The sequence below is a fragment of the Brachypodium distachyon genome, chromosome 1, assembly GCF_000005505.3.
Source record: "Brachypodium distachyon strain Bd21 chromosome 1, Brachypodium_distachyon_v3.0, whole genome shotgun sequence".
In the NCBI taxonomy this organism is placed as follows: Eukaryota; Viridiplantae; Streptophyta; class Magnoliopsida; order Poales; family Poaceae; genus Brachypodium; species Brachypodium distachyon.
The window spans coordinates 73182061-73206245 of NC_016131.3; the positions used below are offsets into that span (position 1 = coordinate 73182061).

The 24185-nt window shown below is 48.2% G+C and overlaps 4 protein-coding genes across 7 annotated transcripts; 3 read left to right on the forward strand and 1 right to left on the reverse strand.

Annotated features, from left to right (window-relative positions):
* Nucleotides 1-759: 759 nt before the first annotated feature.
* Nucleotides 760-5431, forward strand: LOC100825963 (ubiquitin domain-containing protein DSK2a). Its single transcript, XM_003558842.4, has 8 exons — nt 760-1161; nt 2672-3400; nt 3484-3698; nt 3804-3917; nt 3987-4045; nt 4221-4249; nt 4788-4871; nt 4971-5431. Exons 1-8 carry the CDS (start codon nt 936-938, stop codon nt 5117-5119), a joined length of 1605 nt encoding a protein of 534 aa, XP_003558890.1. The 5' UTR covers nt 760-935; the 3' UTR covers nt 5120-5431.
* An 805-nt stretch (nt 5432-6236) lies between these two features.
* On the forward strand, nt 6237-9359 carry LOC100826491 (catalase-1). Its single transcript, XM_003558844.2, has 6 exons — nt 6237-6428; nt 6578-6674; nt 7409-8553; nt 8631-8698; nt 8798-8891; nt 8992-9359. The coding sequence occupies exons 1-6, from the start codon at nt 6414-6416 to the stop codon at nt 9049-9051; spliced, it is 1479 nt and encodes a 492-aa protein (XP_003558892.1). The 5' UTR covers nt 6237-6413; the 3' UTR covers nt 9052-9359.
* A 5623-nt stretch (nt 9360-14982) lies between these two features.
* On the forward strand, nt 14983-20614 carry LOC100826804 (protein NLP1). Of its 4 annotated transcripts, none has more exons than XM_014896688.2 (6): nt 14983-15117; nt 15996-16932; nt 17164-17211; nt 17299-18325; nt 18787-20192; nt 20304-20614. In XM_014896688.2, exons 2-5 carry the CDS (start codon nt 16129-16131, stop codon nt 19671-19673), a joined length of 2766 nt encoding a protein of 921 aa, XP_014752174.1. In that variant the 5' UTR covers nt 14983-15117; nt 15996-16128; the 3' UTR covers nt 19674-20192; nt 20304-20614. The 4 variants fall into 4 exon arrangements, with proteins under 4 accessions (XP_014752174.1, XP_010229248.1, XP_014752173.1 ...); XM_010230946.3 differs by lacking the exon at nt 14983-15117 and adding an exon at nt 15147-15460; XM_014896687.2 differs by lacking the exon at nt 14983-15117 and adding an exon at nt 15147-15406.
* LOC100830286 (receptor-like cytoplasmic kinase 176) lies at nt 20591-23408 on the reverse strand. Its single transcript, XM_010230944.3, has 5 exons — nt 22979-23408; nt 22526-22845; nt 21685-21820; nt 21448-21590; nt 20591-21334 (listed from the first exon to the last, which is right to left on the reverse strand). Exons 1-5 carry the CDS (start codon nt 23049-23051, stop codon nt 20789-20791), a joined length of 1218 nt encoding a protein of 405 aa, XP_010229246.1. The 5' UTR covers nt 23052-23408; the 3' UTR covers nt 20591-20788.
* Between the last annotated feature and the right edge of the window lie 777 nt (nt 23409-24185).

Genomic DNA, 24185 nt, shown 5'->3' on the forward strand with positions numbered 1-24185 from the left:
ATCTACACATACGTAGCCTCGTTGCTGAGAAATTCACAAAATGTCGTGCTCAGTACCTTTTTTTGGTGTTTGTCCCAAACGCACACGTATCCTTTCATTAGACAAAATGAACTCTTTTCTTTGGAAATTTAGCAATTTTTTTATAACTCACTTTTTGCATCTGAACCCATATGCCAAATTTTTCAGAACGAGATTGCCCCTGCCTTTTCTACTTCGATGCCAGTTAGGTGGTTGTAAATTTGTGTAACGCAATATTGTTGACGGAATTTCCTTAAAAAAAATCCCAGTTAGGCCTAATTCGGTTGCACTATTCCGGCTGGTAATGGAATGGATTGGGGGAAAATTGAACTCAATTTGATCAATTCTCCGTTGATCCCCGCCGGAAATGGTAGATCCCAACGGGCCCTTAGGGAAACGCGGTTTACCAGTTTACTAGACAACGCAATATTGTTGACAGAATTTCCTTCAAAAAATTATATTGTTGACGTAAGAAACGTACTCTCAGCATAGCACAGTCCGATACACAATACGTACTTCTCAGAACTACGTTTCCCGGCTGTCTCTCCGACGACGGGCCTAGAATCTTCTCCTATCCGCACCGACCCTGACAGCCCATTCCACGTAGGGCCCACCTAGCACACGCCGTCTCCACATCACGGAAGGAATCGCAGCCGTCCATCCATCATCGATCAACCCCTGTCTCACGCCACGGTCGTCTCAGCCCAGAGTTATTCCTCGCTGCCTTGCCTTCCCTTCCCTTCCCTTCTTCCTCCTCCAGCGCACGGCGTGTACAAAAGCCAGAAAAAAGAGGGGAACGAACAAACGCCTCGCACACACAACGACAAGAACAAAGTCTCAAACCCCTCCAGAGCACTCGCCGGACCCCGAATCGGAGCGGAATCCCGGCCGAATCGAGGCCTAGGGCTAGAGACGGGATGGGTGGCGGCGAAGGAGAGGGTGGCGAGTCCGCGGGAGCCCCGCCCGCGACGCTGCACATCCGGGGCGCCAGCGGCAACAAGTTCGCGGTGCAGGCCGACCTGGGCACAACCGTCGGGGCGTTCAAGGCGATCGTCGCCCAGAGCTGCGACGTGCCGGCGCCGCAGCAGCGGCTGATCTACAAGGGCCGGATCTTGAAGGACGAGCAAACCCTAGCCAGCTACGGTGCGTGTACCTTCCTCCTCACTAGGAAAGAAGGAAAATCTTGCTATTTTCTCGCGATTCTGTCTAATATGCCTCTAATATGCCGTGGTTGATGATGTGGTTAGTTAGGACCTGTGCGTGTGCTCCACGCCTCCAGTTACGCCTAGTGTTAGTTGGTAGTACGCTAGATGCAATGCCTGCCTTGCCGTTTGACGATGCAGGGTGCTGGTGCTTCCTTTGACGATGTATTCGGATTATGTCGTAGGTTTTTTCCAATCATTGTCTCTTGGTAAATGCAGCATGGTGGTTAGGAATAGACATCCGCGTAGCCTTTTGGCGTTGATTGATTTTGCAGCTTATGTAACTTATGCTATAGAAGTGAAATGAACACTGATTTGAAGCCTCAAAGGGAAGGTAGTTCCAAATATCATGGAGCCATGCACGTTCCGCCGTTAAGTGTGCACTTTGTATTGGTAAGTAAATTCTAGGTGGCGATACATGTGTTGGATTGTAGACTGCAACTAGTAGGCATGCAGGAATACATGTTTCTTGCTGGATGCGTGCACCATGATGGCATCATATCTTATTGATCAGCCAATAGTAAGGCTTATTATTATTGTTTCTGGGTTCCCACCAATAAATTTATTTAGTTCGGTTTCAAGGGCTTTTTGTGAACAAGTCACATCCACGTGTAACGGTATCTTGTACAGCTGGTATGTCATCATGCCATTATTATTATTGTTGTTGCATTAATTTTTGTCGTGTTTCGACAACAACATGAACCATCTTTTATAGCATTATCCATCTAGCACTTTCCGTGACACGGAACAGTTCTACGTCAAATTATTGCTAAGCTTTAGGGTTTTACAAAATTTGATATATGCATGGGAAATCCTTTTGCATGAACCTACTCCCTCCGATCCTAAATTGTTGTCGAAATATTACATGTATCTAGACGCTTTTTAAGAATAGATACATCCATATTTGGGCAAATTTGAGTCAAGAATTTAGGATCAGAGGGAGTACTTTACTTTGCACCACAAATTATAAGATCAGGTACACCGGAGTTCTATCGATATTTTTTCGTATCCATAGCTTTGTTCTCATTAAAAAAAAATCCTCTCTAGCCATTGTTACATCATTGATCCAGTTTCAGACTGCACAATAGGTTAATATAGCTTTTACATTATATCTTTTTTAATTTTCATGTTTGGTCCTTGGCAAAGTTCAAATAAGTTGGATATAAATCACAACATGAGCATGTCATATGTAGCTTGTTCATTTGGAACAGATCTTTTATTAGTACAATTTTTCCATACAGTACTGTGTATTCAATGTGTATGCGAGCAAGTGGTACAATAAATGAATCAAATATTGGTAGGTGACAAAATTTTGAGTTACGTGGAGTGAAAGAATTTTGTGTTTCAGCATTGACTGCATATTTAGTGTTTGAGTCAGTAAGCTGTTGGCTGTTGACTTCATTAGTGTTTCCAAGTTTTGCTTATTCTTATGCCTTTTCCTCCCCTTGAAGGTGTGGAGACGGATCACACCATCCATATGGTGCGTGGTGCTGCACCACCAGCAACAGCAGCTCCACCCGCTGCAGTCAACCATGGGACTTCAACTACTACTCCTTCTAATACTCCGGCTGCCGGTTTAGGAGGCTTGTTGCAAGGTCTGGGCGCTACAGGAACTGCTGGCACCGGGTTGGGTTTTCCTGGCACTGGGCTTGCAGGATTGGAGCAGATGCAACAACAGTTGACTGAGAATCCCAACTTAATGAGGGAAATATTGAACATGCCAGCCATGCAGAGTATAATGAACAACCCTGATATAATGCGCGATATGATTATGAGCAATCCTCAAATGCGTGAGCTCATTGATCGTAATCCGGATCTGGCACATGTCCTGAATGATCCAAGCATCCTTCGTCAGACTGTTGAAGCGGCTAGGAATCCTGAGCTTATGAGGGAGATGATGCGGAACACAGACAGAGCAATGAGCAACATCGAATCTTCTCCAGAAGGGTTCAATATGCTTCGCCGCATGTATGAAACTGTTCAAGAGCCACTACTGAATGCAACAACAATGGCTGGGGAGGGTGATAGAAATTCAAACCCGTTTGCAGCTCTTCTAGGAAACCAGGGGTCTAACCAAGCCAGAGATCCAGCTGGAAATGCACCAACTACTGCTTCAGAGTCCACGACAGGCTCTCCTGCTCCAAATACTAATCCGCTTCCAAATCCCTGGAGTGCAAATGGTAGGTTTTCGGTACCCCCATTCTTTTTGTTGCTGGTATGTGCATTTGCTCCCTGTTTTGCTATCTAACACTTAAATCTGCAGCTGGGCCTGCACAAGGAGCGGCAAGGCCTTCTCCTGCTAGCAATGCAAGGAGTGCCACAAGCGGTGGCCTAGGACTAGGAGGGTTGGGTTCTGCAGATTTGGGAAATATGCTGGGTGGTGGCTCTGATGCTTCCTTCTTGAACCAGGTTTTGCAAAACCCAACAATGATGCAAATGATGCAAAATATTATGTCTAATCCTCAGTCCATGAATCAGGTGCACTGCTTCTAATATTTCTGTTCTGAATAATTTACTAGGAACCTACTTATCGAGATGAGTTCATAATGTTCTGACACCTTCATGATGTTTTCTTGTGTGCAGTTGCTCAACATGAACCCAAATGTACGTAACATGATGGAATCAAATTCCCAGATGAGAGAAATGTTTCAGAATCCAGAATTTCTTCGACAGTTGACGTCTCCCGAAACATTGCAGGTGAAATTAGTGATACTACTTTATTTATATGTGACTATATGGAAGACTAAATAGCCTCTTTTTTTGCAGCAACTGATTTCATTCCAGCAGGCTATGACCTCCCAACTTGGTCAACAACAAGCTGGCCAGTGAGTCTCTTGAACTCAACTTGACTTCCTTAGCTCATGATGTTTTTGATTACCTGTTCTACATGTGACTTTTCCTTGTTGAGCCTGAAATGTAGAGGTTTGGTATTAATTATTTGCTGCTAATATGCCTTGCTCTATGTTCTGTTTGTTGAATCGGTTTTTTTGTTTGATTCAGGGAGCGGACCCAAGCAGGCACTGGTGCAGGTAATTTCGTCTACGTATTTACCATCTGTCCATCTTCATGATCTTTCCTAGCATTGATGCACCTAGCAGTGATGCATCCTTCATCAGTTTTCTGCCTGAGTCATTTAGATTGTGCTATTGATGGCTGTTTTTCAGCATTAATTTCCCTTCCCATAAGGTTTGATTCTGTATCGAGATGTAGAATGTTAGAGAACTAAGATTTTTCAACCCGTTTGGGTCTGCACCTTTGTCATATAAATTGAAAAACAAGAAAACATATGAACGCCCATTGCAACAACAGACTGTATACTAGGAAGCAGATTTTATGTTTTCTGATTTAGGCCTGTATATCATGGTTTACTTTCTTTCCAATATTTTTGAGATACTTGATCCGACTTAGATGGGCTCAAAACCTTTATGTGAAGTCGATGCATTTTTTTATTACCCTTGCAAACTTGCAGCAAACTAAGTGTGCTTAGGCCTATAGCTGTCTAATTCCTTGGATATTTTGTTCGTTTGTTTTCTAATGATTGATTTGTGAAAATTACTGGAATGCTAGGCAATGTTAACCTCAACACCTTAATGAACATGTTCAGTGGGCTTGGTGCTGGTGGTGGTTTGGGTGTTCCAAATGCCCCGAATGGTTAGTATATGCACTTCATAGTTTGACATCGGAAGTGATGTTACCAAGCCACTGTATTTTCATAAGCCTTGCTCATTCATTCAGTTTCCACATTCGCAGTGCCACCGGAAGAACTATATGCAACACAGCTAGCTCAGCTCCAGGAAATGGGTTTCTTCGACCCACAGGAGAACATCCGAGCATTGGTGGCTACTGCTGGAAATGTGAACGCTGCAGTGGAGCGACTTCTCGGGAATTTTGGGCAATAGAAGATGTGATCCAAGCTGTGTCTGGTGTTTTACCTGTAGTTTGCATCGTGAGATCATCTGCTTCATTGATTTTATACCTGGTCAGATTAAAAGGCAACATCTAGATTCTATGTTTTAAGATGAATAAACCAGTCTCTACTGGCTATCCTTTGCATACATGGGTCGTGTGTCTTGTTGTTAAACTGTGGTATATTGGTACCTTGAGTCGGTGTAGATACATGTTGGTACTATGGGGGCTTATTGAGTGTACATGACTTGTTTTCCTACCCTGGTGAGCTAACCATCCGTATATTGCTGACTTGTTTCATTGAAGATGTGCTAGTTTTCTGTACGTGGGCTCATGGAACTGGAAAGGCGATTGTTCAGTTTAAGTGTGCACGGCGCCTGAACCGCCTGCCGTTGCGTTTTTTCGTTGAGACAGCCAGCCACATGACGTTGCTCTGTGATCTACACATACGCAGTTTGTTGCTCGTCCGACGTTTCCTTGTTAATGCAACTTTTCCTCGGCAAGAAGGCGGCCACGGCGCAAAGGTACGTGCCACTGGAACATACGGAGAGTCCTGATACCGTGAAGAGATGGAATACCAGCCCCCGTGTATCGTCAGATAAACTGAACGTGTAAGCACCCCGGTTCACCCACCGCACGTACCGTATCGGTTGAAGAAAAATCCTCAGAAGAGCTGTGGTTAGCTCTCGGGCAAGCAAAGATGGCACGGTCGTTCCCACATGGATAGTGTGGTACTCCTCCACGATGTCTGCCCGTCAGAAAGACAGAGAAAAAAATGTCTCTTCGATCTGCCCGTGGCCATGGTTTGCAACAAAATGTGAACAGCATCTACGTCGGTCAGAAAAATTCCCATCCCCCGTCGCGTTCACACGCCCAGTTCCGTCGTTATTTCCCCCAATTCGATTTTATCTGATGACCACAGCGGGAACTAGATTTCGGTCTCTATTTTTCTGGACGGCGATCGCCGGGGGAGCGTGTGGTGGAGGCACGGGCCATATCCGTTCCGCCAGCCACCGGGAGATCCCGAGAGAGCAGAAGCCTGGCGCAGAAGCGCGCACACGTAGCGGGCGTTGGATCAAAAGGCCTGCGTGCGCCGTAGCCCCACGAGAGCCACGAGAGCCCAGAAACATCTCAGAGGACGCGACAAAGCCCTCGGACGTCCGTTCTCGCCCGGCCTCTCGTTCGTTCCCGCTATAAGTGTCCCCCCCTCGCGGCGACCCTCGCGTAATTAAGGCGTAAAACCGCAGCGGCCGCACGTCGTCCAAGCCATTGTTCGTTCCGTTAGCCATGGACCCCTACAAGGTACGTGCTCCCTCCCTCCCTCTTTAGCGCTTACAGCTTAGCCATGGCCGTTCTCGCGGAGCCGCTGGCCGGGAGCGTTGCTGCTTTGTTCGGTTTTGGTTAATTTAGCTGATGGGGGGTGTGTACTGTGTTTCTTGTAACATGTGCAGCACCGGCCGTCGAGCTCCTTCAATGGCCCGATGTGGAGCACCAACTCCGGCGCGCCCGTCTGGAACAACGACAACTCCCTCACCGTCGGCCCCCGAGGTATGTGCCTTACGTTACGTGCCCTGCCCTCTCCCTTAAGATTCGTTCTTTTACCACTGCTTGTGAACGGTCACTGTATATAGTTGGGAAACGCTCGAGTCGAGTTGCACGTACTGAACGTACTAGCACAGCACGTATGTACGCTGCTGTCGATATAGTGATTCAGACGATTTCTTCCATGGCATGGATGGACTGGATTCGGTCCTTATTACTTGGGGAAACATTGTGACTGAAGTCCACAGATTAGAGCACGGCAGATCTCTGCCTATCTGTGCAAACTGCAAAGTAGGATGAGGTGATAAGGTTGTAAAATTCGGAAAACAAGCTTCAACTGAACCTCGGTTGCCTGATGAGCCGCCGGTTCTCTATATCGCACGGTCAGAAACCAGAAACACAACACCAAAGAAAGTGTCCAAAATATTTTAGAACAGTGATGAAAAAAAAAAAGAAGTTCCGAGGATATTCGAATGGTCTGCGTTGATATGCATGTTACGTTGTTTACCGGTAGTACAAATCTTACAAGAGTAGCTGTTGGTGTAAAAAAATGGTTTATTCGAATTCAGTAAGCAATGAGGTCCCTCTAAGCTTTTCAACTAACTTGAGGGGTATTGGGACACATAAAAAGTTCATGGTAAATACAGACAATTCCCTTGAAATAAAGCAAAAACAAACGATAGATTTCCCCCCATATGTATTACTGAAGAACACTGTGCTTTGGTCAATACTTATTGAAGGCCCGATCCTGCTGGAGGACTACCACCTGGTGGAGAAGATCGCCAACTTCGACCGTGAGCGCATCCCGGAGCGTGTCGTCCACGCCCGTGGCGCGAGCGCCAAGGGCTTCTTCGAGGTGACCCACGACATCTCCCACCTGACCTGCGCCGACTTCCTCCGCGCCCCGGGCGTCCAAACCCCGGTCATCGTACGCTTCTCCACCGTCATCCACGAGCGCGGCTCGCCCGAGACGCTCCGTGACCCTCGCGGGTTCGCCATCAAGTTCTACACCCGGGAGGGCAACTGGGACCTGGTCGGCAACAACTTCCCCGTCTTCTTCATCCGCGACGGCATGAAGTTCCCGGACATGGTGCACTCGCTCAAGCCCAACCCAAAGTCCCACATCCAGGAGAACTGGCGCATCCTCGACTTCTTCTCGCACCACCCGGAGTCGCTCCACATGTTCACCTTCCTCTTCGACGACATCGGGATCCCCGCCGACTACCGCCACATGGACGGCTCCGGTGTCAACACGTACACGCTAGTGAACCGTGCCGGGAAGTCCCACTACGTCAAGTTCCACTGGAAGCCGACCTGCGGGGTCAAGTCACTGCTGGACGACGAGGCGGTCACGGTCGGGGGTACCAACCATAGCCATGCCACCAAGGACCTTTACGACTCCATCGCCGCCGGGAACTACCCGGAGTGGAAGTTCTACATTCAGATCATCGACCCGGACCACGAAGGCCGGTTCGACTTCGACCCGCTGGACGTGACCAAGACCTGGCCAGAGGACATCATCCCTCTCCAGCCGGTCGGGAGGCTGGTGCTGAACCGGAACATCGACAACTTCTTCTCCGAGAACGAGCAGCTGGCCTTCTGCCCCGGGATCATCGTGCCGGGGATCTATTACTCGGATGACAAGCTGCTGCAGACCAGGATCTTCTCCTACTCCGACACGCAGCGCCACCGTCTGGGGCCGAATTACCTGCTGCTGCCGGCCAACGCTCCCAAGTGTGCTCACCACAACAATCACTATGATGGGACCATGAACTTCATGCACCGGGACGAGGAGGTGGACTATTTCCCGTCCAGGTTCGACCCCGCCAAGCACGCGCCACGCTACCCCATCCCGTCTTCAACGTGCAACGGCCGCCGCGAGAAGGTATCTCGTTCTTCTTCTTCTTCTAACTATGATCTGTGCGTGCATTGCATTGCTCATTTGTTTGTGTGTGTTTGCAGATGGTGATCGAGAAGGAGAACAACTTCAAGCAGCCAGGGGAGAGGTACCGCTCCATGGACCCGGCAAGGTGCGTACCATCACTCCATGACTCAACACGTCTGAAGCTCTGATAATCGAATTTCAAATTGACGGGTTTGACATTGGTATCTCGATCGTTTGTATGCAGGCAAGAGAGGTTCATCAACAGATGGATCGACGCGCTCTCCGACCCTCGCCTCACCCATGAGATCAAGAGCATCTGGCTCTCCTACTGGTCTCAGGTATGATTAAATTGTGAAATTTCATCCACAACGAACAATTAAGTGTGCCAGGAGGATTATATAGATTCTTAACTCTGCTCCCATCTGCTCGTTCGTGCAGGCTGACAGGTCTCTGGGCCAGAAGCTGGCGAGCCGTCTCAGCGCCAAGCCGAGCATGTAAGACCAGACAACGGCGCGAGCAATTCAGAACTGCATGCAAGCATTCTTCCATCTTATATCAGTAAAAGGATCGATTACGTAATCCCGATGCTGCAAGTACTTTAGCATAATGAGCTGGCCTATTTTGAACGAGGACGTATGATATGATTATTTCTACCACACATTCCGCTCATCGTCGTGCATGTAATAATTAATTTTGTGCAATGCCCGTTCCTCCTGCAGATACTTATTGATTATTGTAAAGTGCACGCACCTTTGATTAATAAATCAAAAGAATAAGCCAAACATATAGTACTCCACAAGAGTAAATAATCGCGTCTGTTCCTTTTATGATCATCGTTTTTTACAGCGACAGTAGTGATGTGATGACCAAAAAATTTCTTCACCCGTGGAATTTACTTGCTTTTTTTCTTCTCTCCATATTTTTGTTTCAAGGGAGTGTGCTGCTTCATCTCCCATACTCGCCATCTTACTTTCCCGTGTGAATTGCAGAAGTGGGTATATATGTGACCTACACTTTGTTTTTCCCCTGCGCCATAGAAATTGTGGGTTTACCATTTCTCTTTTCTTTTTCTATTTTTGAGAATCATGCTATGGCTTCTCTCGGTCAGTTTCTTTTTTTTGAGGGGATTCTCTCGGACAGTTAATACGGGCCGTTCTTTACTGGGCCGGTTGCTCATTAACAGGCGATTGAGGTCTAGCTGGGCTGGTGCCTTCTCGTGGTTGCCAGGCAGTCGAGCTTAGCTGCATCGTTGGCCTAACAAAGGCCCATGTATATATTAGGGGAACAATGCGGACGGAGAAAGAAGAGGAAAAGGATCGATCTGCGAGCGACAAGTGTCAGCAGCAGGAGTACGTTCACTCGTCACGTACAGGCTCTCCTCTCCTACCCTGACTCAACTAAAAATACTCGTTGCTCTGCTCTTCACTAACAGCGCATCACCCGTAAATTAACCCATATCCTAAAATCACAGCACAATCTTTCCCTGCCACGCCTTTCCACTACCTTTCGAGTCCCACAGCATACAGAATCAGACCTTAATTTACTCTTACCCGCAATAACAACAGCCCCCATGCCATACACGTACAAACACCCCACTCGCCCAGCCACACTCCCGGGCGAGTTAATCTAAATTGCGGTCGCAATCGGCGATGAGCTTGAGCCAATTAACTAAAGGAATCTCGATGATTTGGCACAGACGGGCTTGCAGATCTTCCGGCCGGGGCCCAGGGGGAGAATCCGGAGGGCAGGCAGGCGCTATATAACTAACAACGGAATCTTGGAACCAATGGCGTTTGATTACGTAGGCATCAATAATCCTCGACATTAATCAAGTTTTGCGTTGTGTGTGGCCATGCTTGACGCGATGGATGCTCGAAGCCGGTTAGTAGGAGTAGTTGTGCTCTTGTTCCGGTCGGGTCAAGCAGCAGCTGATGATTCCTTCTCTGAAAAAAGAGAGAGAGCCAGCTAGCTGATAATATCTCCACACCATCTCTTACTAGCTCAGCTTAATTAATTAATTAATCAGTTCATCGTTCTCTCTCTCTCTCCCCTCTCTTTCGTTAATTCGGTTATAATATGGTTAGTTTAGTGTGGGTGTGAACTCTGGATTATGATTAATGGCTGGGTTGTTCTTTTGTTTATGTGGGGATCGATGGTGCTTAGTGCGCACGGTGGTGCTAGCTGCGGTCCTAGTTCCAGTTCGACCACTGGCGCGCCAAGAATGTGGTTCATGATCCACAAGATGTTCTTTTCAAAGGAAACAAGATCCACAAGTTGGAAGATTAACGAGTTTTATTTTTGTTGACAAGAAAAGGAACCTAATACTATACCCCAAATTTGGATGTTTTATTAGCTATTGGCTTGGTGCGAATGATGTTGATAGGTGTTGTTTCCACGCGCAAATGCCATTAAGCATTACTACCTCCGTTCCATAATTCTGGTCTCAAATTTGTCCAAAAATGGATGTATCTGTTCGTGAAAAACGTCTAGATACATGTAACATTTCGACAAGAATTATGAAACGGAACGAGTACAATTTTGTGCAATTAAAGCAAACGTGGAGTAGTAGCCATGTAGTTTCGGTTTGAAGCTGCTTGTTTTGGACCACGGTTAATTATCATGTAGCAGCAGCTTGGAGTATCTGAACATGTCGTCGATCTTGATCTGATTCTGTGAGCTTTGAATGAGTCAATCAACAAGTGTAGCAACTTGTCAATAAGCAAATGTGGGGCGGGAGTTAAGCTAATCTTTTCGCCTTTGCAAGCTGCGTGCTGCCCACGGGTAAGCGCGCTCAAAGTTAGAGATGTTCACATCAACTTCGCGAGCAGCTCCTCTCTTTTTCTTGTTTATATATAGTGAGAATCCTGAATGAATAATGTTTTAGCTAGAGAAATGCAAGTTATCCTTTTCAATTTGCTAGCTAGAGACGGGACCTTCGACAGAATTAACACAAACAATCAGACCCACATGCAGTTGGGATGCAGCAAACTGACAGTCCAGTGTATATCATTGGGAGGCAAGCAGCTAATTATTCGTTTAATTTGTCTATATTACCCAATCAGCGAAGATTCACATGCAAAGGTAGCTCATCACGAGTGGAAAGCAATAATGACTTACCCTGAAAGGAACTGAATAAACAAGTATGCCCTGCCTATCGCATTACCAGTCGATCGATCGATATGTACTAGCTATAAGCCACTAACTAATCGACCATCAGGTAAGCTCTGTCCAGCTAAAGCCTCTATCGATCCCACAGCACACACACACATACTCATATAATGGGTTCCAAGTCCCCGTAAACAAATTAGCTAGTCTAGCCCCGTTGGCATCTTGGACCACCGTGTGTGTGAGACGTGCCCTGATGACCTCATAGCCGCGACACTAAGCATCCCCTCCTTTTAATTTCCCTCCGCTTGTGAGCGAGGGGCAACGGAACACTTCAAAACAGCAAGTTGCTTCTCACAATCATTTTAAGAAACGTTTTGTGTGCATAAAACAAATCTGAAACCGTCTAATAAATTTGCAAAAACCGAGTTCTCAAACCCGCACATAAGATTAACAGCCGCAAAAATAACTTACTAGAACATCAATACCCTAATATAATCATGCATATCTATATAATTTATAAAGTTGATTCTCACTATCTTCATTAAATGTTTGCAAACTTAACATGCAAGGTGTCCACATCATCATCTACCTCACCATGCATTCACATCCCCACTAAGGTTCATTTAGTGTTTGCAAACTACGCATGCAAGATGTCCATATCACCATCCACATCATACACATCATGCAACCTGACAAGCAATTTATTTTGGTGGCACCTTATACAATTCAACTTTTATCACTAAGAGTTTTCACCAACATCACCATCCACATCATTCAACCCGACAAGCAATTCATTTTGGAGGCACTTTATGCAATTCAAATTTTTTTCACTTAAGATTTTTCCATCTAAGAATTTCACAAGTAACATGGTTTTACAATATTCATATTTCTTTTGCATTTGTTCATTTTTATTATCATCATCAATTTTGGCTACAAATATGCACATCATGCAACATCAATTCTACAAATATGCAAACAGAATTTTTCGCGGCAACGTGCGGGGAATCACCTTGTATCAAATAACACAAGTATGCCTTGCCTTAAGTGTTAACTCAATCGAATAGCACCAAACTTGACTAATATATGCCAATAGCAAGTAGAGATGATGACCAACCACGTATATAGCAAGAGAAACGCCAAATAAAGAGTAGACACGAGGGGTTACGTGAAAACCCCTTGCGTGGGAAAGCACGAGCGGCGGCGAGCACGGACGTTTAATATGGAGATGAAGAGTACAAGGTGGAAGACAACAAGGATGGGGACGCTTCAAATCCCCAACAATCTCTCAAAGAATTTAGATGTAATTTGGCATATCAAATGTCTCTCCTCTCACGCTAACCCTAGAGCTGTCAAAAACCAAGAAGAACAGCAACTCACCGTTTATTTTCGAGTAAGGGGAGAGCCCCATAAAAAAAGCTTTGCATTCAGCCCCTAACATGTGCAAACAAGTTCTACTTCAGTCTACCAAAATGGCTCTCAAATGTTGAAATTAGGAGCTGCACATCACACAGCTGCTTTAATTCCTCCATTAAACTCGCACAAAACAAGTAGTGTTGTCTTTGTGTTTCAGTAATTAGCTAGAAGGTCATTCTGATGGCAAGTAATCTTCCTTCTTAGATAGCGAAAGATCGGAACACGTACACGCTAGCTCTTAATTGTCCTGTGTATCGAGAGACATATATATTGCACTCAGGTTCTTGAGAGTTCGATCGGCGTTCACAAGATATTTTCCGGTACGTGAAAGTCCAAATTGAGCAATAGTAGTGCTAGCTGCTATCTGAATCTCTCTTGTCAAGAAAGAAGAATTCATGTCGCTGTCTCAACCAGTTCAACGGGCCAGCTTGCTTAACTTGCTGCGATTAAACATCCGTGCTATAGCAGCAAGTCACGATGGAATTCTCGTATTATATGGTGGATATACCAAAGCTGGCGAGAGTTGAAAACAAACACACACATAAATGTCTCGAGATTCACGACAGCTGCTAGCTAGTAAGAATTAGACGGACACACGTACGTACGCGTGCATCGCCATGCCGGAATTTTATAGTGAATACTGCTAGCCCGATCGATCGATGACTGTTTGACGTGACAGTACCGACGTTTCAGCGTACATCAGCTGGATCATCTATCTCCATATATAGGCAGTTGCTAATTAAGCTAGCTGATCCAGCAGTGTGCAATAGTCAGAGCAAGAAGAACGGTTGTTATTGCTACCGTCTCGATCGGGGCTTTGCTCACTATAAGCTAGATGACAGGAAGGTATCTACAGGACTGTACTACGCTACTGGTATATGGTTTCTATATTTAGTAGAGTGGGTGGTTTTTGTCCGTCTCCTACAATCATGGAGCGAAGGAAGATATTTACACGTGCCGTACCAATTAGACGATGCCAGCGCCTTGCACTCGTGAACTAGCGTTTATTTTTTTCTTCTCTGTTCTCCACTAACTGGGCAAAGACTATACGTCTATCTCATTCTCACGTACGTACGGCGTGGAATTAAAGGCACAAAAGAAGTGGCCGTCCAGTTACACAAGTGCACGAGCCGCGTTCCTTTCGTCACACTGGCGCCCACCAAATATACGTTCAATAGTTACTTACATAGTTGGGGTCTCTTTCATCGATCCATATATAGATCCCAGAAAATTCAGATGATTCCAATCCGTTGGATTTTTCTCATGCATATGGATTCTAATTTCTCGTATGATTCGTACGGCTGTAATTATTTCTCCTATGGTCCATATAGTCCTCGTAGGAAAATTTGCATCGACTTGGACCTCCTGAAAGATTAGGAAGGCTGAACATTGATCCAGAAGTTCAACAAAACAACAACAACTAGTATCCTTTTCAAACGAGCAACAATTCACCCGCCTCTTTTCTTTCTTCACCGAAAAAGAAAAAAGAACACCTTTTTTTCGCAGAAGAAGAATGAAGAAGAGAAGAGCCAAAGGTGCGATCCGCACGCTCACGGGCGGGACACCGCCGCCGTCCGCTCTGAAGCCCACACACTGCCTGCCCAGTGGGGCCACGTCGCATCCGGGCCACGTCACCCTCCCTCAATCACGAATTCCCCGTTCCGCCCCTGCCACACCAAAGCCAGTTGACTTCTCGCCCCTAAACCCAGGGCCAGGCCCGTCATTTCGTCTTACATAAGGGCCCTCGGTGCCACTGACGTGTGGGTCTGCAATCGATGGGACCCACGCGTCAGGGTTGCAGTACGGCAGGGAATACGACGACTCCATTTACAAATGGGCCCCGCGGGGGACAAGGAGAGGAGAGATTCCGTCGTCGTCGTCATCGTCATCGTGGAGGAGGGGGAAAAAAAGGAGAGCGCGCCGCACTCCGAGGAGCAGAGCAGCTGCTAGCACTAGTACTTGTATGCTGCCGTGCGCAAGTACAAGTCCATCCACCACCAACCGCGTCGCCCTCCCTCCTCGGCTCCTCCTCCTTCGCCCGTAGTACGTATTACCACTAGCCCGGGGGTCTTTATTCTTGGGCGGAATCTTCCCTCCCCTCCCCGTCTCGAATACGGCAGTTCCCGCGATTCTGAGAGCAAGAGACAGGGAGAGAGGCGTACTGGGGGCGCGCGCGTACGTGCTGTGCCCGGCCGGATAATTGGCTGGCTCAGCTCGCCGGACTGAACTTGTCGTGTTATTCTATCGATCGGCGGCCGCCACGCCATGGGATGGGAGAGAGAGATCGACCCGCTCCTCGTGCGCTGGCCGTGATTCCGGGCTAGCTTATACGGTGGGTTCGCTGGTTCTCGGCGTTCCGATCTGATCTGACGCAGCCTGCTCCGCCGTACGTTTTTTCTTTAATTTTAACTTCTGGTCGTTTTCGCCATCTTCTTCCTCTTTGAAACCTTTGTTTGTATTCTCCTGTGGGCTGTGTGGGAATTGAAGGAGGCGGCTATAGCTAGGAGCGCTAGTCGGCGGCTAGCTTGGGAATTGGAGGTGCACGCACACGCACGATTGGGCGTGTATCGTCTTGTATTCCTCCACTCTTCCCGGGGCGGGCGGGCGGGGGGACGCGGGGAGGGGCGTGAGCGTGACGGCGATGTGTCTTTGCTTTTTCCATGATGGGGATGTGGATGTCTCGTTCGCTTCCCCTTCCTATTGCGTGCTGCTGTGGTGGGTGGGGATGGAGACGACGACGACCAAGGCTTATTAGCTAGTGGCTTCTGTTGCGGCAGCCATGCGCCGGCCCCAAAAGATCACATCGCATTCATCATTCGTATCGTATCGTGTTGCCTGCTCACTGCTCGATTCCTTGGATTTTGCCGTGTCACCGATTTTTCTCCCTCTCACACACTTTTTTTTCTTCCTGTTGTGCGCAGCTAGCTAGCTAGCCAATCCAGGGTTCGTGGCTGGTGTTTCTCGGCTGCCGGGCGGCTGGCTGCGGTTCTCCGGCCGGGTTGCTTGGTATGCGGAGAATTTGAGTAGTATTGGGTGTGCTTGCTTAGTCTGGTCATGGAGCAGCAGCAGCAGCAGCCGCAGAGCCATGAGGACGGCTTGCGGGGCTGCGGCATGATGATGGGCATGCGGAGCGATGTGGCCGGCCGGGAGGAGCTGGATCTCATGGAGGAGTTCCTGCTGGCTTCCCCCGGGCTCGATTTCTCCGAGTTCCTCCACCCCGGCGACGGCGAGTTCGACATCGGCAGCAGCATCACCACCGCCGCCACTCCTCCTCCTCCTCCTCCCCCCGCGCTGGCCGGCGATGACGACGACGACGAGGCGGACGCGGAGAGGCCCGGCCGCGCGTGGCTGCTCCAGGCTGAGGCTGACACGGTGAAAGAGCGGCTCCGGCGCGCGCTGCAGGGCATCGCGTCGCGGTCGCAGTCGGCGGCGGGCGAGCTGCTGGTGCAGGTGTGGGTGCCGACCCGCATCGGCGACCGGCAGGTGCTCACCACGTGCGGGCAGCCCTTCTGGTTCGACAGCCGCAGCGACCGGCTCGAGAGCTACCGGACGGTGTCTGTGAAGTACCAGTTCTCCGCCGACGAGAGCGCGTGCGCCGAGCTGGGGCTCCCCGGCCGCGTCTTCGTCGGCCGCGTGCCCGAGTGGACGCCCGACGTCCGCTACTTCACCGACCAGGAGTACCCGCGCGTCCGCCACGCGCAGCACTTCGACATCCGCGGCAGCGTCGCCATGCCCGTGTTCGACCGCCGCCGCAGCAGCAGCAGCAGCCGGGGGTGCCTCGGCGTCGTCGAGCTCGTCATGACCACGCAGAAGATCAACTACAATGCCGAGATTGAGAACATCTGCAACGCTCTCGGGGTATAGCTGATACCGCACTGCTGTTCTTCTTCTTGTTCCCTTTTGATTTTCTCCAGAATTCCCTCGTGCCGTGTGTATGTTGTCATGCTCTTAACCTATTCGATGAAATGGCCATAGGGAAAGATGTGATAACTACCGGGCACGCCAATCCCCGAAGTAATCAGCCTTTCCACCTCTCTTTCTTTGATGATATTCTTGTCTTAGTAAAACTACGTTTGTGGGAATTTGCAGGAGGTTGATCTCAGGAGCTCTGATGTTTCAAGTGATCCCCGAGCACAGGTGAGCTGAAAGACACCAAGATAACGGTGTTATGCGGTGATGACAAAATGTTGTTATTACTGAGAGATGCTGTTTCCTTGTTGTCAGGTGTTTGAATCTTCTTACCGAGCAGTTGTACCAGAGATCTTGCATGTTCTCAGAGCTGTTTGTGACACCCATAAGTTGCCACTGGCACAAACATGGATACCATGTGTCTGCCAGGCCAAAAGGGCGAGCCGCCACTCTGATGAAAAATACAAGTACTGCGTCTCTACCGTGGACGAGGCTTGTTATGTCCGCGATACCGATGTGATCGGCTTTCACCAGGCTTGCTCTGAGCATCATCTGTTCAGAGGTGAGGGTGTGGTCGGCACAGCACTCAGGACGAATGAGCCATGTTTTTCCCCAGATATTACCACCTACAGCAAGGTCCAGTACCCTCTCTCACATTACGCAAAACTTTTCAGTTTGCGGGCCGCAGTCGCTATTCGACTGCGAAGTGTCCGGACTGGAAGTCTGGACTTTGTCTTGGAATTTTTCTTGCCAAGGAACTGCATAAAGAGTGAAGATCAAGGGCTCATGCTTAGTTCTTTGTCCAATACCATACAACAAGTCTGCTGTACATTACGAGTTGTCAGTGTGAAAGAACTTGTGGATGATGAATCACCTGAAACTAACTTACCAACCCCACCAGAATTTTATGCCAGGGCTACTGAAAAATTCGATGAGATTTGTAGTGGCATTAACGTTCCTGCAAGGACAACATCACTGGAAGCTTCCGAGGAGGTATCCTCATGGATTGCAAGCCTTGTGGATGTTCAGAACAAGGGGGCAAAGGAAGAAATAGATTGCGACCTACCATTTGGATTCAGCAAACAAGAGGATGAAGGGTTTAGTGTTACAGCTGGCTGGCGAACTTCACCGGTACTAGTACCTGAGGATGGCTTCCTTTCAGAATTTAAGCAGCACGAAGAATACGAGGCCAAGGAAGTAATTTGTTCCAGTGATCCAAGCCTTTCCAACTCAGACAAAGCAGTAGAGAAGCGGCGAACTAAGATGGAGAAAACTGTCAGCCTGCAAGAACTTCGGAAGCATTTTGCTGGTAGCTTAAAAGAAGCTGCAAAGAATTTAGGAGGTAACTTATGACTCAAGATCTCAAAGCATCTCTACTGTCTTAACCTTTCTTTGGGTTACTTTGACTTGCAACTTCTCTGTTTGGATGAGTAGTCAGGAGACTTTATACAACTTGCTCTTTTTAGGAGAGTTTATACAACTTTCTAGAAACATGTTATCACTGTATCTCCCTTTACACACGTATCTTTACTTGTCTCTCTAATAGTTCATTCATGCAATCCTGTTAACTATGTGTTAGCATATAACATAAACTTGAAGTTTAAAATCAGCCAGGGATACTTGTGACCGTACTTACTCGAATAAATTAGTTCTTATTAATTCAGCTTATGTTGCTCTTACAACAGTTTGCAGTTTGCAACTGAAAGGCATACTGATCTTGATTCTTCATTGACTATTTGCTTGCGTATAAACTGCAATTTCTATGATTGACTATAGCTATTGTCTTTCCACCATTCTTTCCAGTGTGCCCTACTACATTGAAGAGAATATGCAGGCAGCATGGAATTAATCGTTGGCCATCAAGAAAGATCAAGAAAGTTGGGCATTCCCTAAAGAAATTGCAAATGGTAATTGATTCGGTACATGGAGCTGAAGGAACCGTCCGGCTGAGTTCACTCTATGAAAATTTCACCAAGACCACATGGTCAGAAAGAGAGTTACAGGGAGACCTCAGTTGTCCAGCATCAGAGCAAAAGGTTCACCTGGAGCCTTCAGTTCCTGATCGACTGTGTGAGGGCAGATTCAGTTCTCATACCTCTGGCTCTAATTCCCTCTCCCCCACCTACAGCCAGAGCTCAAATTCTAGCCTAGGTTGTTCCAGTGATCCGAAGCCTCAACAACAGCATGGTAGTGCTCCTCAACCTGCAATTAAGCAAGAAGTTTCTATGGAGGAGAATCAGAGTTCCATACTGATGAAAGCTGCGAGCCATGCCGAACTGCAGATATTTACTGAAGAAAGACCCGTCACCCTTTGCAGGTCTCAGAGTCACATGTTCTTCAGTGAACACAAACCAGTGGAGAACATGTCAACCATGCAAGAACATAAGCCTGATCCTCTCAAGATAAAAGCCATGTACGGCGAGGAAAGATGCATATTCCGACTTCAGCCAAGTTGGGGTTTTGAAAAGCTAAGAGAAGAAATCACGAAGCGGTTCGGCATTTCTCAGGAAACTTGTGACCTCAAGTACTTGGATGATGAATCGGAGTGGGTTCTTCTAACATGTGATGCAGACCTACTAGAGTGTGTTGATGTATACAAGTCAGCAAGTGCTAAAACAGTTAGGATCTCGGTGAATCCCACAGGTCAACCGGTTCTTGATGGTTCCTTTGGTCATACTGCTTTATCATGAGAGTGCTTTTCAAGAACTCAAAACAAGCATCCAATCTCCCAAGTAGAAAGTGTGTCTATGTTGCCCTCAGTTTTTGGTCATGATGATAGGCACAGGTCACAATATTTGGAGTTGTTATCCAGACAGTAGTGATCAGGTGATCGGTGAATTATCATCAGCCTTGTCTGTGCATGTGACAACTGAAGATGGCACTTTGTACTTCTAGACTAGTTCATGTTCAGCCATAGGAAAAATAGTTTATTTCAGTTACCAAACTAGTGTACAGAATAGGAATGAATAGGAATCTGTCGAAATGAAGCTTTGCGTTAGGTTTAGACTCATGGTCAAGTTACATGGCAAATGTAAGTTTTTGCTTGAAGGTTTAGAACTCTGAAGCATTATCTTGAAGGTTTCAACATTCAAAAGCTTGCTTGAAGGCATGGGCTGCTAAATCGAGAGAATGATGCCTTGTACCATCACTTGTTAGTTTGAGCACGGCGAAGATGCACTCGTGCAATCCCAAATTGTCTTCTGGCCTGGGTAAGTATCACCGGAACTACTTATCTTTTCTATTTTGAAAAATACAAACCATTCCGTTAGTAAAACCCAGTGGCATGTTTAACTGACCTTACTTACATCCTCATATTACAGAATAGCACACAGATGAGCAGAGCACCTGCATTGTTTGCCAAAGGCAAGAATAGCATCAAGCTCATCATCTCCAGAGTGTAAATTTGCATTTCTGCTGAGATACTAGATCAGCATTAGCAGCATCCAATCCTGTGTATATGCCGGGCCTGGATATATCCGAGTGTTTCTCATGCATGACAGGCATGCAGGGGCTGTCTAGACTCCTAGACAACTTCTAGCTGGCACGCGTGAGATGTTTTCTTTTCCTCTTTCTTGGAGAACAATGGAATGTTAAAACATTTTTTTGGTTGAGAAATAATCTTCTGTATTAATTGCCCTCGAGTTTACAGCTGTACATTTTGCTTCAGAGATCGCCCAAAATCTGCATGTATCAGTCTCTGATGTTCCTATGTTGCAATCAATCATGAGTAAGTAACACCAATCGAACAGGTCTTATGGCCTACTGTCACACAGAAATAACAGATGGAATCCATCAGTAAACGTCGTCACGGCTTGCCGCCGGAGCTCCGGTACGGCGACCGGCGCGGCGGCGGCAGCGAGTCCCGGGTCCCTCTGGACGTCTTCGCTGCGGCCATGGACTCGATCTCCTCAAGCTTAGCGACGACGTCATCCATGGAGGGCCGGGTCTTGGGATCCCCGCAGAGGCACCGGTGGGCCAGCCTGGCGGCCCGGAGCGCGGCCTTGGGCGGGTACTGGCCCGCGAGCCGGGCATCCATGAGGCCCGCGAGCTTCCGGCCGCTGCTGCCGGAGCCTGAGCCTGCGCCGGCCCCGGCGATGTAGGGCCGGGCCCAGTCGACGAGGCTCTGCTGGTGGCTGGGCCGGTTGAGGTCGTGGGCTCGCAGCCCAGTAAGCAGCTCCAGCAGCACGACGCCGAAGCCGTAGACGTCGCTCTTGACGTACAGGTGGCCCGTGGCCACGTACTCCGGCGCCGCGTAGCCGTAGGTCCCGATGATACGCGTCGTCACGTGCGACTTCCCCGCCGCCGGCCCGTGCTTCGCCAGCCCGAAGTCCGACAGCTTCGGGCTGAAGTCCTGCGTGTGGTTCAGTTCGGTTCAGTTCAGACAGAGACAGGGGTCAGACTTTGGGACCTGAAAATCTCTACTGAAACTCTGTTCTGAGCTCGGAGAATGCGGATGCTTATTACGGAGTCGAGAAGGATGTTGGAGGCCTTGAAGTCGCGGTAGATGATCTGGGCGTCGGGTGAGTGGAGGAAGGCGAGGCCACGGGCGGCGCCCACGGCGATCTTCAGCCTCGTGTCCCACGACAGCGGCTCGAACGCTGCGCCTCCTGCGCGCGAGATCAACGTGAGGATCAGACAATTGCAATGCAGTTGCGGTGTTGGAGATCAAATGTGGAAGAAGTCGGGGCTTTATGTGATTACTCCTGAAGAGGTGGTTCTCGAGGCTGCCTTTGGGCATGAACTCGTAGACGAGGAGCAGCTCCCGGTCCTCGCCGCAGTAGCCCAGCAGCTTCACCAGGTTCGGGTGCGACAGCCTGCCCAGGAAGTCCACCTCCGACTGCACTTGATCGCAATGCAACAAACACAAACAAGAAATTTACATGTTACTATTAAGATTACACCAGATCGGAGAATTTTTGAAGGTGCTATTTCTTCCCCGCGGTGGTTGGGCTGATTAGAGATAGATTCAGGAGATGACATTGCTATAAGGAGATAGCCTTGGTCGAGATAGCCTTGGTCCTGTATAGTCAGACTACGTGTGTCGTAGCTCTGAGTTTATTTTGTTTTTCTGAAACTGTTTGTTTATTTCTCGTATTCCTTTTGTTTCTAAATACTTGTCGTTGTTTTAGTGCAAGTTTACTTGTTATTTCCTCTTCTTAATGCAACGGCAGTGCTCCTGCCTTATCCCGAAAAAAAAGAGATTGCGCCAAGGTTTGACTAGTACGTACGCCAAGAAAACGACTGGCTAGCTAAGATTGAACCGGAAATGGAGTAATTTTATGACGAGCTTCAATCAATTTATAAACAAACATACCCAATTAACAGATGTGTACTACCGTACTACGACTGGGTCGATCGAAATCAATCAAATGCGAGTTGACCAACGGAAAAAAAATCAACGGAGATGTATCGAGTGGTACCCTCTGTCACGTTACGTTATTACGACTGAATCAACTCAAGCAAAGCAAGCATGCATGCGATGGAGCGAGCAAGTGAATCCGGGGAGCAAGTAATGAAGCAGGCAGACTGAATGAACTCTCACCTGCCATTCCTGGAGGCCCTGCACGCTCTCCGGGTTGAGCTTCTTGACGGCGACGACGACCCCGGCGCCGCTCTTGGCCGGGTTCAGCGTGCGCTCGTCCGCCCAACCCTTGTACACCCGCCCGAACCCGCCTTCCCCGAGCACCATCTCCGGCTTGAACCCTCTTGTCACCGCCCGGAGCTCCGCCAGCGTGAACACCCGCAGCCTCGCTGCCTCAAGAACCACTCCTCCTCCGCCGCCGCCATTAACGCTCGGCCACCGCGGGTACTGCTCTTGCTCCACGCCGCCGCCGTTCTCCTTGGGCCACGACAGCTCCTTCCCTGCAGATAATAAGCCAATGGATCCATCAAGCTTAATTGCTGCTTTCTCTCGGTAATTTGGAGCCGGAAAAGAAGATCGATTGAAGCAGAGGGAGCAGAGCAATTGGCCATGGCGCGTAAGTAACGTGCGTACCTGCTGGTTTGGGGGCCGGAGATTGTGGTTGTTTCTCCTTCTCCTCGGGGCATGATCCGAAGCAGTTCCCCATGTTATTGGGCCGCCGGGGTTTGATCGATCGATTCGATTTGCTTGTGAAATTCTCGTTGCGTGCGCGTACGTGTAGGCAGCTCCTTCTTGTGGTGGTAGGTGTATGTGAAGCAGTGCTACTGTTGTGCTGGAAATGAAACGAGATGACATGCTGGGATGTGGACAGCGTGAGAACGAGATGGCCCCGAGGAACCGGTCGTCGTCGTGCCTCTTGTAGGCTGCAGGGGATCAACCATGGTTCATGGACCCAGTCCACTGTCCAGTGCTGTAATACCCCGTTTTTCCTTTTGAAAACTTTAACCAAAATTGATCATACCTTACAAACATTAACCAAATTTGACCTTTTTGCTCAGCACAGACCAGTTGGGCACTGAGGTTAGCGCCGAACGTATGTAGACATTGGCGGATTTGCGGAAGAATCGAACATTAAAGGGTCGGTGCCAAAGGAGCCGGTGAAGCGCCATTCCTGATGGCCCGACCTCGACGTCAGTCAATTTGTGCACCGAACTCACACGTCGAATCAGTTTGGGGAACCGACGCCAAATTTAGCTGAACTTTTCCTAATTTTATCAAACTTTAAAAATTCTGAATTTTAGGGCAATGCAGTAATGCTAGACCATCTTATATAGGAATGAAGGTAGTGTAGGAAAAACTAGAGGCGAGCTACAGACGGATCGGAACGGTCAAACCTGAAGTTGTCAACGCCGATGCAGCAGTGAGCAACTGGCGCACTTGACGTACGGTTGACAAAGTTGGTCCGTGGACTGGGTCCGTGCCAGCGCGTGGGGAGGTGCACGTACGTACTGTACGTTCCTGCCTGTTTTTTCAACGTGCGTGCTCTCCAAGAGTCCAAGTGTACGTTACTAGCGTTACTAGCTATAGCTGCCGTCGATCGATCTGCACGTGAAAAATGCCAATCAGAATTTGCCTTCGTTTCCAACTCATGTTGGAACTGAGAGGGACTTCTGCCTGCAGTTTGATTTTAAGGCAACAGGTCACGTCTAGTACCGGCTGATGGAAGGAACGGCGATACGCAGCGTTTCTATATGAGTTAGCAACAATGAGATCCTAGCTACTTTTGGGTCTGCGCAACAAGGTCACGCTCTCGTCTACTACCCTCCAACAACTTCACGTA

Excerpts from the sequence above, each read along its gene's own strand:
- LOC100825963 (XM_003558842.4), top strand. The coding sequence starts at position 936 with ATGGGTGGCGGCGAAGGAGAGGGTGGCGAGTCCGCGGGAGCCCCGCCC. Across the intron at positions 3,401-3,483 it reads AAATCCCTGGAGTGCAAATG|CTGGGCCTGCACAAGGAGCG; the intron begins GTAGGTTTTCGG and ends TTAAATCTGCAG. Across the intron at positions 3,699-3,803 it reads ATCCTCAGTCCATGAATCAG|TTGCTCAACATGAACCCAAA; the intron begins GTGCACTGCTTC and ends TCTTGTGTGCAG.
- LOC100826491 (XM_003558844.2), top strand. Across the intron at positions 8,554-8,630 it reads GCAACGGCCGCCGCGAGAAG|ATGGTGATCGAGAAGGAGAA; the intron begins GTATCTCGTTCT and ends GTGTGTTTGCAG. Across the intron at positions 8,892-8,991 it reads GGCTCTCCTACTGGTCTCAG|GCTGACAGGTCTCTGGGCCA; the intron begins GTATGATTAAAT and ends TCGTTCGTGCAG.
- LOC100826804 (XM_014896688.2), top strand. The coding sequence starts at position 16,129 with ATGGAGCAGCAGCAGCAGCAGCCGCAGAGCCATGAGGACGGCTTGCGG. Across the intron at positions 16,933-17,163 it reads ACATCTGCAACGCTCTCGGG|GAGGTTGATCTCAGGAGCTC; the intron begins GTATAGCTGATA and ends GGGAATTTGCAG. Across the intron at positions 18,326-18,786 it reads AGCTGCAAAGAATTTAGGAG|TGTGCCCTACTACATTGAAG; the intron begins GTAACTTATGAC and ends CATTCTTTCCAG.
- LOC100830286 (XM_010230944.3), bottom strand. The coding sequence starts at position 23,051 with ATGGGGAACTGCTTCGGATCATGCCCCGAGGAGAAGGAGAAACAACCA. Across the intron at positions 21,821-22,525 it reads AGGGCCTCCAGGAATGGCAG|TCGGAGGTGGACTTCCTGGG; the intron begins GTGAGAGTTCAT and ends GATCAAGTGCAG. Across the intron at positions 21,591-21,684 it reads CGAGAACCACCTCTTCAGGA|GAGGCGCAGCGTTCGAGCCG; the intron begins GTAATCACATAA and ends TCTCGCGCGCAG.